The sequence below is a fragment of the Trichosurus vulpecula genome, chromosome 2 (genome assembly GCF_011100635.1).
Source record: "Trichosurus vulpecula isolate mTriVul1 chromosome 2, mTriVul1.pri, whole genome shotgun sequence".
NCBI lineage: Eukaryota > Metazoa > Chordata > Mammalia > Diprotodontia > Phalangeridae > Trichosurus > Trichosurus vulpecula.
The window spans coordinates 90,430,632-90,444,891 of NC_050574.1; the positions used below are offsets into that span (position 1 = coordinate 90,430,632).

Here is a 14,260-nt window from a genome sequence, read left to right on the forward strand (position 1 = left end):
ATGTGCAGCCTGAGTCTCTTGCCCCGCCCCCCGCAAGCGTTTCCTGTCCAAGTCGTATTCTGTGTAATCTCGGCTCGGGGCTCCTCCAGAGGTTTCGTCTGCTTATCCTTTTTTAAGATACTGAATTCCTTGGTAGGGGAAAGGGGTTTGTCCTATTTTTCTCTCAGATCCGTCTCCGGGAGCCCAATGCCGGGTCCCTGGACGTATCTCGTCTCACTCTCGGGAGAGTTCTCCGAGAGATGGATATTTTGGTCTATCCCCAAAGGAGTTGAATAAATTAAGTGGTGCTTTTATACAGTGTATAATGGATTACCGGTAAAAACAGGCAAAACAAAAACGTGCTAGTGTTTGCAGCCACGCAGTCGGCGGATGGCGCATCCTTGGTGGTAGCAAACAAGACTCTCCCGTTCCCGCGCGCGACACACACCCACGCCTGGCTGAAGAAAACCTCCCCACCTTCCTCGAAAGAAAGGGAAGAGCACGGTGACAAGGTCAAAGGCCCTGGGCCCCGCTAAATGCTCGAGTGCGCCCTCATTTCTAGTCTGCACACTTTATGCAGGCCACGTGTTCAAAAGTTGTCTCCAGCTCCCGCGCTGGGGGTCCGGGCAAACCACGCCCCGGTGCGCTCCCCACGAACCCCGAATGGGGCAGCACGGGGGAGATGCCAGCTTGGCCTAATTTCCCCGAGTCCGTGTTCTTCATTTCGCCAAACAGAGATTCGGTAAAATTCAAAACCAAAGAAAACCGGAGAGATGCCGTTGCTTCGCTCAGTGCTAGGTCACCAAGCCAGCAACTGGTCGTCACCGCCCTCCCCCGCCGTCCCTGTCCCAGGGCGGGCCCAGCGGCCAGACTCCGTGTCGAAAGTGCGGAGGCGGAGCGGGCGCCGGAGGAGGAGGGCTGCCGGCTGGAGGACGCAGGGAAGCACGTGGGACGCGTCGAACATGGCGGCTGGATTCAAGTGAGTCTCCCCGGGGGACTCCGCCGGGAGGGGTGGCGGGAGCTGGAGGAAGATGCCGGGGGCTGGGACTCCTGGGGCGGCGGCGGTAGAGGAAGAACCGAGGCCCGCGGCCTACCCGAGTGGGCGGTCCTCGGCTTTCCGTGCCCTGGGATCCCCACTATCTGCCCTCGTGGGCCCCGCTTCCCTTTCCCGGAGTGGGGTGTCTAGGGGAGGCGGTCGGGTTTTCAGGGCCATCAGCTGCGCAGGGTAACCAGGCCCTCTGCACCGCTGGCCTGACAAGAGTCAGGCAAGACTCCGCAAGTGCCCCAGGCCGGGGCGGTCAGTGCAGGAGGTAGGGGGCAAGGAAGCTGCCGACCTCTCAGCCGACCCTAGTCTTTACCGCGCTTCCTTCCCGGGAGCTTTTGCACTTGTTGCTGCAGCTGCCAGTAAGTAACTTCCGTCCGATCCAAGATGGGCTGGACGTGTGGTATACTCAAAGATGTGACAGAATTTGCATCTTTTACTACAGCCAAAAAGTCCATCCCTGAATAAAGCTATTGGCCAAATCTGCAAGTGTTTAAAGTCACAAAGCTGGCGCCCAGAAGAGGTGCCGTGGAACTGAAACTGCTCAGGGACCCCTTAAAAACAAAGAGTGTTTTGTGATGTTAAGAATAGATTGTTTAATGATACACAGATTTACAGGCATCTCTTGCTATAACGTCAGAATGAGCTGAACTAGAAAACTTAAAATATTATATTTGCTTTAGTATTCTTATGAATCTTTCAAAATAAACTTCATTTTTAATCATTTATTTCAGAACAGTGGAACCGTTGGAGTATTATAGGAGATTTTTGGTAAGTAAAAGCAACTGGGTGCCTTTAGAACTTTAAATTTAGAATTGGAAGAGACCTCGGAGTTATGTAGTTCAGTCCCCTCTTTTTTTCAGACGAGGAAACTGATGACTAGATTAAGTGACTTGTCAATCACGGTCATACAGGGTTTAATGGTGGAACCAGGAATTAAACCCTGCCTTTTGTTCTATGCATTGTGTTTATGCCATTGTTTAGTTCAAACTAGATTTCAGCCAGGCCTCTGTATGGTTCAGACAACATGATGTAGAGAAGTATGAATGAATGAATGAATGATATATCTGTAGGACTATTAAGGTAAATATATGTGAATCATGTTTGTTTATTTAGAAAGAGAACTGCCGTCCAGATGGAAGGGAGCTTGGGGAATTCAGGACCACTACTGTCAATATAGGTAAGAGTATTCTATGGCCTAAAAAAGAAAGTAAATGCTGTAATACAAAACTGATTTTATATGTAGTGCTTGTTGGATACTGGTGATAAATTCTTGGTTTTTTTGAAATGCTTTTTAACAAACATTTTGTTCCTATTTACCCATCATAAATTGTTTACACAGGCTTAAATATATGATTTATTTATGAAAGGCTAGTTGGAGTAAGAAGTGCTATTGGAATCATGGTTCTCTTATGAATAATAAACCAAATCTTAACAACTGTGGCTACAATAGAAATTTCTATATGGAATATCACTAAGCCCCAGTTTGTTTCCAGAAATGTGCAGCAACCAAATCCAGTAAAGCAAAGTATTCAAAATATTTTGTAAAGAAATTTGCTTTAGGATAATCACTTGATTGTGAATTAAAGTAACCTGTGTAAGTACATCATTTATCTGTAATAAATTTGGCACTTCTTTGTTCAAAAACCTTTGGTGGCTCCCTATTGCCTTTGGTATAAATGCAAACTCTTCAGCCTGGCATTTGAAGCCCCTTACAGTCTGCCTCTTCTTTATCATTCCAGTCTTATTTCATATTATTTACTTTTATACCACTTCATATTCCAGTTAAACTGTGCTACTAGTTGCTCCTCAATCTCTACATTCCATCTCTGTGCTTTTTATGCGTTGCTTCTCTTGCTTGGAATGCATCCCCTCCTTATCTTAGCTCTTCTCAGATGCTGCCTTCTATGCCATCCTTTCTGATACTCCCATTTCTACTCAAATTGCCTCATATTGTACATAACAGAATACTAATTGTATCCCCTCAAAGAATATAGGTTCCTCAAGGACAGGAATTATTTGGGTTTTGTCTTCATGTTCCAGCACCTGGCACAGTATAAATGTTTGTTGAATTGGACTTGACTTTAGATAGAATTAGACTTTCTGTCCACTGACTGAGGCAAACTAGAAGCAAAATTTCACTGACTTAACCAGAACCTCCAAATACATGTAAAGCCATGATGAGTTTTTAACCAAATGGACAAAAATGTTAAACCTGGTAATAATTACTGGTAAGATGACTTTTTGAAATTTTTTTTCTAATAAGTTTTTTAATCTGTTAAATATCAGGTTCAATTACTACTGCAGATGGTTCTGCTTTAGTGAAGTTGGGAAATACAACAGTAATTTGTGGAGTTAAAGCGGTAGGTCTCTTTTTCATTTAATCATCTAAAAGAGTTGCCAAATTAGTTTCATTGGTCATTTTTTTTTTACCAGACCTTTGATTTCATCAGCGTAGGGAGCTCCTGGTGAGGATACTCTCTCTACTAGTACAGATGGAGTCTTGGAGACTTACCTGGGACACTGACAGGTTAAGTAACAGCCAGGATGACATAGTTGGGATGTGTCAGATGCTGGACTTAAACCCAGGTTTTCCTTACTACCAGGGAAGCTCACTATTCTTTTGCCACAATGCTTCTCATTTCTCTTATTAGATGGTAATGAATGTCTATAACACTGTAGTTGACTGGAAAATCCAGTAGCATTTTTATCAAGTTCTTGTTTTTATTTCTAAAGAGCAATTTAAGGATTAATAATAGAACTGATTGTAACAAAGACCAGAGAAACAAAGTTCAGTAATGACACACTAATTATGACATGACTATTCTTTGGATGCATCAAAATTTGAATTCATTTTTAATTTTTCAGATTTTAAAAATGAAATTGAGATTCCTAGGGTAAGCCTGTTGGTAACATGAAATTGTAAAAATTATTTTATTTTCAGGCATTTACTTTGTATGGAACATAATGGAAAATCTAAGCTGTTTGAAAGAAAATAGTTTACATGGTAGTGTGTTTATAGAACTGCAATATAAATTTTTCTTTTATAATTTTCCTTTAGTAAAGCAAGGGAAACCTTTTTGTTTTGTTCATAGGAATTTGCAGCACCCCCAGTAGATTCACTCAATAAAGGTTATATTGGTAAGTTAAAATGTGTTTTTTAAAATACTAATTAGGTATATCACTTTATTTCAGAGTATTTGGAGGCTAAGTGAAATACATATTAAAGAAAATGCTTTCATAAATTTAAAAACTATACACATATGCCTTCATATATCAAATAAGGATATTCCCACAAAGCGTTCTGGATAATGTTATCCAGTGGAAAAAGCATGAGGTAAAAATAATGGAGTGGATTTAACACAACATAACGGATTAGATGTAAAGCTTTTGTCACACTCTGATGTGTCATTTTAGCAAGGGGGTAGACTCTAGGTTCTAGAAGGCTATGCTAGCAGAGTACAAACTCTGGGCAGATCCTGTCAGGCTGAAGAAGGCACCTGGTACACATGTAGAGAGAGACCATGTTTAATTTCCAAGGACTAGCCTGGCTAGGTTTGGAGTCTCATCATTAGGTTGGCCAGAAGATGATATTTTTTTTTTTTTTGGCAATGATTCATTAAGACTCTGATAAGAATTAGAAGGGTTAGGGTTATGACTTATATTGGTAACCATACCAGGCCCATTGACATTACATGAAAATTGAATCCCATTTAGAATGCAGATGGATAACAAGGGATACTTGTGTTTTAAGAACACAAATTATTCCCATTATTTGTATTTGTAAATTAACTTCTATGGAGTAGAGGAGTTCCTGTTTTCAGTCATAGATCAAGAGTTTGCTTTGCTTTCATGTTTTGAAGCAGTCATCTACCATAGCAGTTGTCAAACTGTTTGGTCTCAGGACCTCTTCACATTCTTAAAAATTGAGGATATTCTCCCACTCCCCCCCCCCGAACTTTTGTTTATGTGGGTTATATCTATTGGTATTTGTCATATTAGAAATGAAAATATATTACTGTGAAAATAGTTTTGACCTCATCATGCACCCCCTGAAAGGGGGTGATTCCCCAGACCATACTTTTGAGAACTATTGATGTAGCATAGTAATCAGCACATGTAGGTTTTAAAGTTGCTTCCTCCACTTAAAAACTTGAGCTTGTTCGGGAATGGACACTTGGCTAGTCACTGAACCTCTGAGGTTCATTGTTGATATTGCATGTCCATGTATGGAGAGGGTAAGGGTAACATTGTATATCTGTAGTTGCATCAAGAGATTGTTGTGAAGACTATGTTTCTAACAAGACCTGGACAAGTTACAGTTATTGAGTGGCACTTGCCTTTTGGTTGTTTAGTTGTTTCCATTCGTGTCTGACTCTGTGACCCCATTTGAGGTTTTCTTGGCAAAGATACTGGGGTGGTTTGCCATTCATTTCTCCATCTCCTCCAGATGAGGAACTGAGACAGGGTTGAGTGATTTGCCCAGGGTCACACAGCTTCCTGTCTAAAGCTGAATTTGAACTCTGGTCTTCCTGATTTCAGGCCCAGCACTCTATCCACTGGGCCACCTAGCTCCTCTATAATGGGAAGTGCCTAGAAATCTTTATTAAACTGGCAAATCTCCAAGTTTCACCTCGCTATTTGAACAGTCTTGGAAATTATGACTACTTTGCAGTTCTTTATTTTTCACACTTGTTTTAGCTCTTCAGGTAGCAATAACAATGTCTGTTTGTTTACCAAGTACTTTCACATCCATCCTCTTCTGTCTTGTTCTAGTTGGGTATAGTATATACTATATGTATGTGTGTGTGTATATGCACACACATAGAGCATATGTTTTACAATTGGAGTATTATCTGTAGAATGGAATTTAATACATAATGGAGGCAATTTTGAGTCCCATCCAAAGCTTTTATTCCCTGAATGATCACAAATGTGTTGTTAGAAGGCTGGACCAGGGAATAGACAGAGGTAGAAATGATAAAGCAGCTAACATGCACATTTGATGAGTAGCCTCTTTAACAGAGGCTTATTAATTTATTATAGCCCTGGTCAGAATCGCTGAGTTGGAAAGGATCACAAAGGTCATCTTTGTGATCGAGCTCTTTACTGATCAAGAATCCCTTCTACAACATCCCCAACAAGTGGTAAGGTCTTTAAGGGTAGGGATTGGTCTTTTCATTTTGTCTTTACTCTCCAGTATCTAACTAATGCCTTTCTTATGCCTATTAGATTGAATTGGATGCCCTTTCTCACTAGTGATTTATGTGGAGCTTGTGGACCACTAAAACCCCTGAGTGTATTTAATGTCAACTTCTGTCTGTAGGCACTTTTATCATATTATACTTATGAAGTTTATTTTTTTAAACTCGTATAAGGCTTTACAGTTTTTTACTATTAGATTTTATCTTAGTAAATGTAGTCAGCCCATGATTTTGGCCTGGTGAGGCCTTTTTGTTCAGATTCTGTATATTGTCCAACATGTTAGCTATTCCAGCATTTGTGTTATCCAAAAATTTGATAAACATGTCAACTTCGTTCAAGTCATAGGTATGAATGGTGACTAGCACAGGACTAAGGACACAATTCTGTGGCATTCTGGTAGAGATCTCTCTCCAAGTTGACATTGCATTGATCCATTACTCTCTACTCTTTGAGTTCATTCATCCAGCTCTGATTACTTGTAATGTACTATCATCTTGTCCCAATTTTGTAGCACTTATTTTCTGATGTTTTCTTGGGTTCTAACTTAAAATAGTTTGCTAATTGGTCAAGCTGAATTTTAAATGTAATGTCTTAGCAATATTATGCCTCCTAATATAATTCTGAGCTGAGGTGGTTTATCTCTATGTTCAGTTGTTTAACTAGTCTTTACATATCTTTTGTATCTGTCCACAATGAAATTTTTATGTTATAGTTATATAATTACATAACAAAACCTTGCATTTCACAAATAACTGATTGTTAAAAATCCTATATTGTTACACAAAGCACTTTACATATTACTTCATTTGATCCTCACAACAATATCATTAGGTACTTTTATTATACCTATTTTACAGATGAAGAATCTGAGTCTCAGAGGTTAGTGACGTGCCCATGGTCACATAGCTAGCCGTGTCAGAGGTGGGAGTTTATCTTGGTTGTCTCCTGATTCCAAGTCCAGTGCTCTTTCCACTATGCTACTTATACAGTGTTCACCTGTTTTAAAGTGTTAGCAAATCTTTTTTCTTTTACATACTAAAACCCCTGTGAGATAGGTAGGACTTTTTGTTCCCTTATAAACAGAGTTGAGGCAATGAAGTTAAATGAATATCAGTTATGAAGTGAGTTAATAGTGGAATTGGTGCATACATGTTTTTATAGGTGTGTCAGCTGTGATTTGGTTTTTCTTTATTTCCAGAAACATTTCTTTATGCTTATATGCATTTCTTATAATTCTGACTTCCCTGCTTTTTCATGTTAAGAATCAACACATGCAAAACAGGTGAAAAGAGAGCCAGTTGTGAATTTTGAGGTTAAAGGAAATCCTTCTGCTGGAGAAGCTTGCTTTGGAGAAGATAAAAGAACGTGGGGCACTTTTGGGAAAATTAGCGCCCTTGGGATAGAAAGAAAATATTGTGGAAGAGTACATTAAATGTTAGAGAAAGCACCTTTATGTAGACTGACAGGGAATATATTTTGAAATGCTTAACTAAACCACTCTCCTATAAAGAGTCCTAAAATTTAGATCACGGTCACTATGGAGCTGATGTGACAAGGGCTGACCTCTGCTCTTTCCTTGGTATGGCTTTTAATTTTTAACTAAAACGTCCATGGATGAAGCTGAGTAGGACAAGAAGAAAGCATTTATTCACTCCCCCTGCCCCTTGCACTTTTTCAAATTGTTCGCTAATTCCCATGCCATTCCATCAAAGACAGACTCTTTAGACTCTCAGAGTTGGAAGTGCTCTCAAAGGTTATAAAGTTGAACCCATATCTGAGCAGGAATATCCTGGACCACAGGGTCCCTTAAACTTGCTATTGTGCTTACAAATGACTGATGACTTTCTATTTTTAAAATGTTAAAAGCAGAGTATGCCATTTTGAAAATGTACTGAAAGCATTTAATGAGAAAAGTTTTGCCATGACTTTTCTTGAGTTCTCAGTTGTACAGTGGTTCCCCACTCCCCCTTTTTTTAAACAGTTCCAAATGTGGATCTACCACCTCTGTGTTCATCAAGATTTCGGTCTGGACCTCCTGGGGAAGAGGCCCAAGTGGCTAGTCAGTTCATTGCAGATGTGATTGAAAAGTAAGATATTCCAATAATTTGAGCATCAGTGACTTTGAAGTTAATTTTCACTTGTAATTTACTCTACTTTCTCTCTTTGATCAAGTTCACAGATAATACAGAAGGAAGATTTGTGCATTTCTCATGGAAAGGTAAGAGTAAAGAGGCATCGTGAGTGACTTAATATTTTTTTTAAAGTACTTTCGATTTTTGTTTTTATTTTGTTTGAAGTGGAGTGAGTGTGAAATGGAAAGTCACCACAACCTGTGTTATGTTTTGGGTAGAATACAATAGAAACATCAATCCTAGAAAATAAACACCACTGAAAAACCCAAGAAGCATACTACTTGTTTAATCTGCTGCTTTTAAATCACCACAGGTATGATTTTAAAACTTGAATCATAACTCCTCTCTTCTACCACACTCCTATTCCTTCGCTTTTTTGTGGCAGAGAGATAACCTTAAATTCCTAGAAGCTGCATCTGCAGAATGTATGCTCCATCAGTCCTTCACCAGCTAATAAGCATAAGTGGAGATGCCACCAGGCAATGATGAACAATTTTTTGGTTACAGAAATTCACTACATAATACAATTATCCCTTCCACATCAAGGGGATTAGGGGCATGGCACTCTCTTGATCTGGAAAATTTTTTGGCCCTCCCTTCATATCAGAGAAGTCTGAATTTTTTTTTTCTTTTATGGAGTGTTTACAGTCTTACTGTAAAATTTGGGTTAACTTTCTCTGCGTCATCTGGCCTTTGCATGTTGTCTGAGGCTTCTACATCCCCCCCCCCATTCCTATTCAATTTCTTATGCTCACCTGCAGTATATCAAAACTGCAATTTTGATGTGGAAGGGATAACTGTAATCCTATGAAGGTATAGAGGAACTGTGTTTTGCATTGGTGGAGGGCATACCTACACCGCTGAAATTATGCATTCCTGAAGTACTAAAATATTGATTTTGTACTGAGTGATGAAGTACTGAATAGTGATTTCTGCAACATTTTTAAAGGCATCGTAAAGTTATTTCAAATTCTTTTTATATTAAAAAATAGAACCCCTTCAATCTCAAATTCATAACCCCAAATTGTATGTTTGTTATTGCTATTGGTGCTTTCTTCCTTGCCTTCAGAGACAGCACACTTGACAGGATCTGTCTCTGTCTTTTGCTGCTCCTCCTTTGTCTACTAGCTCTGCCCTTTTCCTGATATCTTCAAAGTGTATCTACTGGAGTGTTCCCCAGTGTTCTATCCCTGGCTCTTTCCACTTAAAATTTCCTCTGAAAATCAAATTCATTTCTCAGATTTGCACTTATATGCATGATTCCTAAAGTTGCATTCATACATCCCCATCTTCAGAAGACATCTCCCCTGACATGTCCTGTCAGCACCTGGAAGTCTTATGTTCAACACAAAGCATATTCTTCTGTATTACACTTATTCCTCCTTCCTGTTTGTCAGCAGCACCAGCATATACCCAGTCTTCCATGTTCAGAATTTTGGTGTTACCTTTGCAAATTCAGTTGAACAAGCCAGATTGTGAAGGGGTTCAAATGAAAAGCTGAGGAGTTACTACTTTATTCTAGAGGCCATAGGAAGCCACAGAAACTTCTTGAATTAGGAAAGTGATATGGTCAGACTTGTGCTTTTAACTTTATTCACAAAGTGCTGTGGAGAGTGGATTAAAGACTAGAGAGCCAGGAAGGAGGGAGATTAATTAAAAGCTTATTGTGCAAGTCTGGCAAGAGGTGATGAGGAACTAAGCCAGGTATTGGCCGTAAGTGGGAAAAGAGGTTGGGAGGCCAGAGATGTTGTGGAGGTAAGACTTGGCAACTGAGTGGACTCAGGACTGGTGGGGTTGAGGGATAGCCAAGAGCTAAAGGATGTCTCTGAAGTGTTCAGAAGTTTGCAGGTCAGCTGTTGGAATTGTTATTCATTTTCTCATAAGAACAGTGCTACCTAATGGTAGTTAAGTACCCAGCCTAGTCTTCAAAAATCTATTTAACCTATAAAGTACTATGTAACATACTGATGAAGACAAGTAGTATTAATCTCAAAGAGCCTAACTGCTATTACCTAAAACAAGATTTCTGTGGGAAAATGTTTAGATTCTAAAATTGGATTAATTTTATTTAAGATATGAAATACCTTCCAAGAGAGAATTTCTGAAGGTGAGTCAAGCCTTGGTGATAATGATACTCATTAAGGAAAAATTCACGTGACTTTCAGCTCAAATTCAAATTGTGTATTTGTCTTAAACTTACATAACGTGCTCTACTACTCTGGTCACATATGCCTCTGAACAGAGGGACAAAGGGCTTTGTAGTTTATGACTTGGATGGTAAGCAGCCTCTAGACTGGATTTGAGATTCCTTCTAAGACAAATTAACTTTACTATAGCTGTATCTAGTAAAAGGCTCTTTCTGTGGAAACTTTTGTTTTTTAGCTTGCCTGGGTTCTATATTGTGATCTCATTTGCCTAGACTATGATGGGAACATCTTGGATGCCTGCACATTTGCTTTGTTAGCAGCTTTAAGAAATGGTGAGTTTAGTAACAAAGTTTATAGACTTACCTCGGTGATAGGATTCCAACTGGTAAGTAAACTGACTGGTAATTGAATAATCAAGCATGTGTTGCTGATAAGACATCTTCAGCTACTGCAAACAAATAGTATAATTTGAAGTCACATTTAGCAATGGTATTAACAGAAGCATATCCTATTATAGTTATTTGGGTTCTTTTTTAAAACTGAAATTGAGTTTTGTGACTAATAGTAATTCTACTACAAAGACTTAGATATTAGTTTTACTTATACTGTCCTTGTGTTTTAGTTTTGCTTTTCTGTGTTTGCCTGTTAGAAAAAAAATACTTAGTGAACCTGCTTAAAATTGTAAACCTTTAAGGAAAGGCATTACCCAGTTTTTTGTAACATCTCACATTTATATAACATTTTAAGATGTATGAGATATCTTAAAGCCCTTTGAAGAGTGGTGGTTATTCCCATTTTATGTAAAAGGAAACAGGTGTTTTAATGTGACTTCAGGAACACAGCTATAACCTATCTGACCTGGGATGCAAACCCAAGTTTTCTAACTCTTGAATTCATCCATCCAGATCAGTGACACAATCTCCCATCAAAACAATTCATTTTGGAGATTTGTCTTAATTTAGGCAGGTGGAATGGTTGGTGGCTGTGGGCATCTTGGAGCTGTTAGGTATTCTTTTTCCACCTACTTTTACATACAAGTTCCCTGCTAGGAGAATTTGGCTGTAGGGATACAGGACTCCCAATAACATATTGACTCTCTGCTGCTGTGAACTTTTGTTCACTGGGGTGGACTAATAACATTTACCAGAGCTGGCCCTCAGTAAGCTAAATGGAATTAGATAGGTATCCAAAGCAGATTTAACCAAACCTATTAAACCATCAGTGATGGCTTTAATGTATTTGGTTTTGTGAAGAAAGTTCTGTGGGCATAATTTATGCTTAATTTTGCATAACATTTGTAGTAGTCATCACATTAATACTTCTGCCTCTGCCTTCATGTCTTATTTTACAGGACAGCAACAAATGAGGAAAGATTCACAATCATAACTATTTTAGATGTTAGGATTGTTTTTGGTAAAACTTGAGGTGAGAGAAAAGAAAAATTCACTTGAGGTTAGCTAGTGAGAGTACCCTACAACTCAAATGCCTATTAGAAACTAATAATTATTTGTCTTTTTGCAGTCGAATTGCCAGCAGTTACTATAAATGAAGAAACTGGCTTAGCAGAAGTTAATTTAAAAAAGAAAAGTCACTTGAATATTAGAACACATCCGATCGCCACATCATTTGCTATATTTGATGAGTAAGTTAATAAGGTGGTAGCATTTTTACTCGCCCTTTCCTTCTTCTTGGTTTACACTGAGAATTTTCTTTTGGGAAAAACTGCTTCAGATTGCATTTATCAGTAATTTTTTAATCCTTAATTGTTTGCAAATATAGATTAAAGTTTCCAAGCTACTCTTGGTTATTCCTGGCTTAGCAAGAGCTGACACTTCTATCACTGCACATACTCTCTCATTTTTGTCTTCAGGTTAGGTGGCACAAGAATTATACTCATTTTACAGGTGAAACAACAGGCTCAGAAAGTTTAAGTGTCACCCAAGGTCACAGAACTAACAAAACATTCCAGAACTAGGACTTAATCCAGTTCTGATTCTACTACATAACGTCTATGAAGATGATTGGATTGGAATTTCTGTCCCCTTCTGTTCTTTGTAATTCTGGGTTTTCACAATTACCTGAACAATGTTCTCTTCTGAACCTGTTTATTTTGTGTGTTAAAGTGAGTTGTAAAGAATTAGCGTGTCTTGTCTTTTATAGCACTTTACTCATAGTTGACCCTACGGGAGAAGAGGAACATCTGGCAACAGGAACCTTAACAGTTGTAATGGATGAGGAAGGCAAACTGTGTTGTCTGCACAAACCAGGCACGTCATTTTGCTTCAACTTTAAACATAGTCCTAGCTTTAAAGAATCATCTGTGTTACCCTTTTCTGTAGGCTATGCTGTACAAAAAATTAGCTTATTCAAGCATAACACTATTATCTTTAAGAAAAGTGGAATTGTGTTCTTTACTGTCACTGTTTCTTTCCTACTTCAGATTCTTTCCAGAACAAGGCTACTTTTAGCATTACTGTATGTAACTTTTTTTTGAGATAGTATCCTAGACCTAGTCAGTATCCTAGTCAAAACAATAAAATACTCTTCCTTTCCCATGTTACATTTTCTGGGTGGTTGTGTTTTGTTTTTAAATCAGTTATCAGTAGGAAAAAGTAAAATAACCAGTGTAGTATATAAAATTTCTTTTCAGGTGGAAGTGGGCTAACTGGAGCTAAACTTCAGGACTGTATGAGTCGGGCAGTTACAAGACACAAAGAAGCAAAGAAACTGATGGATGAAGTAATTAAGAGTATTAAACCAAAATAAACAGCCAGCACATATTTTTCAAAATGGATTTGTAAAAATTGTATTTGTTACAGTGCTCACAAATCTTTTATACTAAATAAACAAATATCAATACTACATTTACAAAGTCCTTTTTTTCCCCTAGAATTTCTTAGGCCACCTCCTTATACTATATACAGTATTCCTTAATGGAAAAAAAAATGCACAGTAAAGCAACTGTTTAAAAGGTTGTGACTTAAGAAAACCAACCCTAATTTGTTAGATGGACTCCCTAATTTTAAAAATTTCAGGGTTGGGTTCCCGTATTAACTTGGTACTTCTGCCCCCACTCTAGCCATGTAAAATACTGACACTTAAAAAAACCAACAAAACAAAAGCAAGTGAAATAAAAACCCAGAAGAACCCTTTGATTCAATGCTCTTTTTTTGAAGGAAAAAAAAAAACCTAAATAATTCGTGACTCAGAATTTTGGAGTGGTTGGCGTGCCTCTCTTCATTTTACTTTTTGACTGGCTGCCTGTATGTTGATGCCGATGGAGCTGAGCTGTTTGTGCTGCTGCTGCTGCTGCCATAGCCATTTGATGCTGTAAGAATCGCAACTGCTGCCAGAGGGGGAAGGAAAAAAATCCAAGTTATGTTAAATTTTGGTAGGTATGGACAGGTGCTTTTCTTGAGAGAGAATGATGGAAAACAACAAAACTTGAAAGTGAGAAAGCACCATAATAACAAAAAGGGGACTGTACCACATTGAGACAATGCACAGTCAAGCAGCACCAGTGGCACGGAAGCCTGCTGAGGGCCTTTTAAAGATCATGGATCAACTTTAAATTGTTTTGTTATTTTGCCCTGTCAGTTTTACTGTAGTAACTCAGCAACTTCAGTGACCAACGTGGTTCATAGTGGGAGTTTGTAACAATATAAATATTTACATCTCAAGTTTCAAGTTCCTTTTCCTTGCTATATTGGTTATTTATACTAAAATAATAAAAAACACCAGAAGTTATGACATTT

The 14,260-nt window shown here is 38.6% G+C and overlaps 2 protein-coding genes across 7 annotated transcripts in view; one reads left to right on the forward strand and one right to left on the reverse strand.

Moving 5' to 3' along the window:
* Positions 1 to 784: 784 nt before the first annotated feature.
* On the forward strand, positions 785 to 13,367 carry EXOSC8 (exosome component 8). The gene is made up of 11 exons (XM_036742874.1): positions 785 to 958; positions 1,756 to 1,792; positions 2,138 to 2,201; positions 3,311 to 3,384; positions 4,117 to 4,162; positions 8,208 to 8,313; positions 8,399 to 8,444; positions 10,741 to 10,837; positions 12,027 to 12,147; positions 12,666 to 12,772; positions 13,156 to 13,367. The coding sequence occupies exons 1-11, from the start codon at positions 942 to 944 to the stop codon at positions 13,269 to 13,271; spliced, it is 831 nt and encodes a 276-aa protein (XP_036598769.1). The 5' UTR covers positions 785 to 941; the 3' UTR covers positions 13,272 to 13,367.
* SUPT20H (SPT20 homolog, SAGA complex component) overlaps positions 13,296 to 14,260 on the reverse strand; it is a 46,524-nt gene continuing 45,559 nt past the window's right edge. For 4 of the 6 annotated variants that reach the window (XM_036742867.1, XM_036742868.1, XM_036742870.1 and 1 more), the window contains one exon: positions 13,296 to 13,851. In XM_036742867.1, coding sequence (XP_036598762.1) covers positions 13,711 to 13,851 — 141 coding nt within the window. In that variant the 3' untranslated portion in view covers positions 13,296 to 13,710. The remainder of the gene's footprint in view (positions 13,852 to 14,260) is intronic. The other 2 variants (XM_036742872.1, XM_036742869.1) reach the window with 1 other exon arrangement.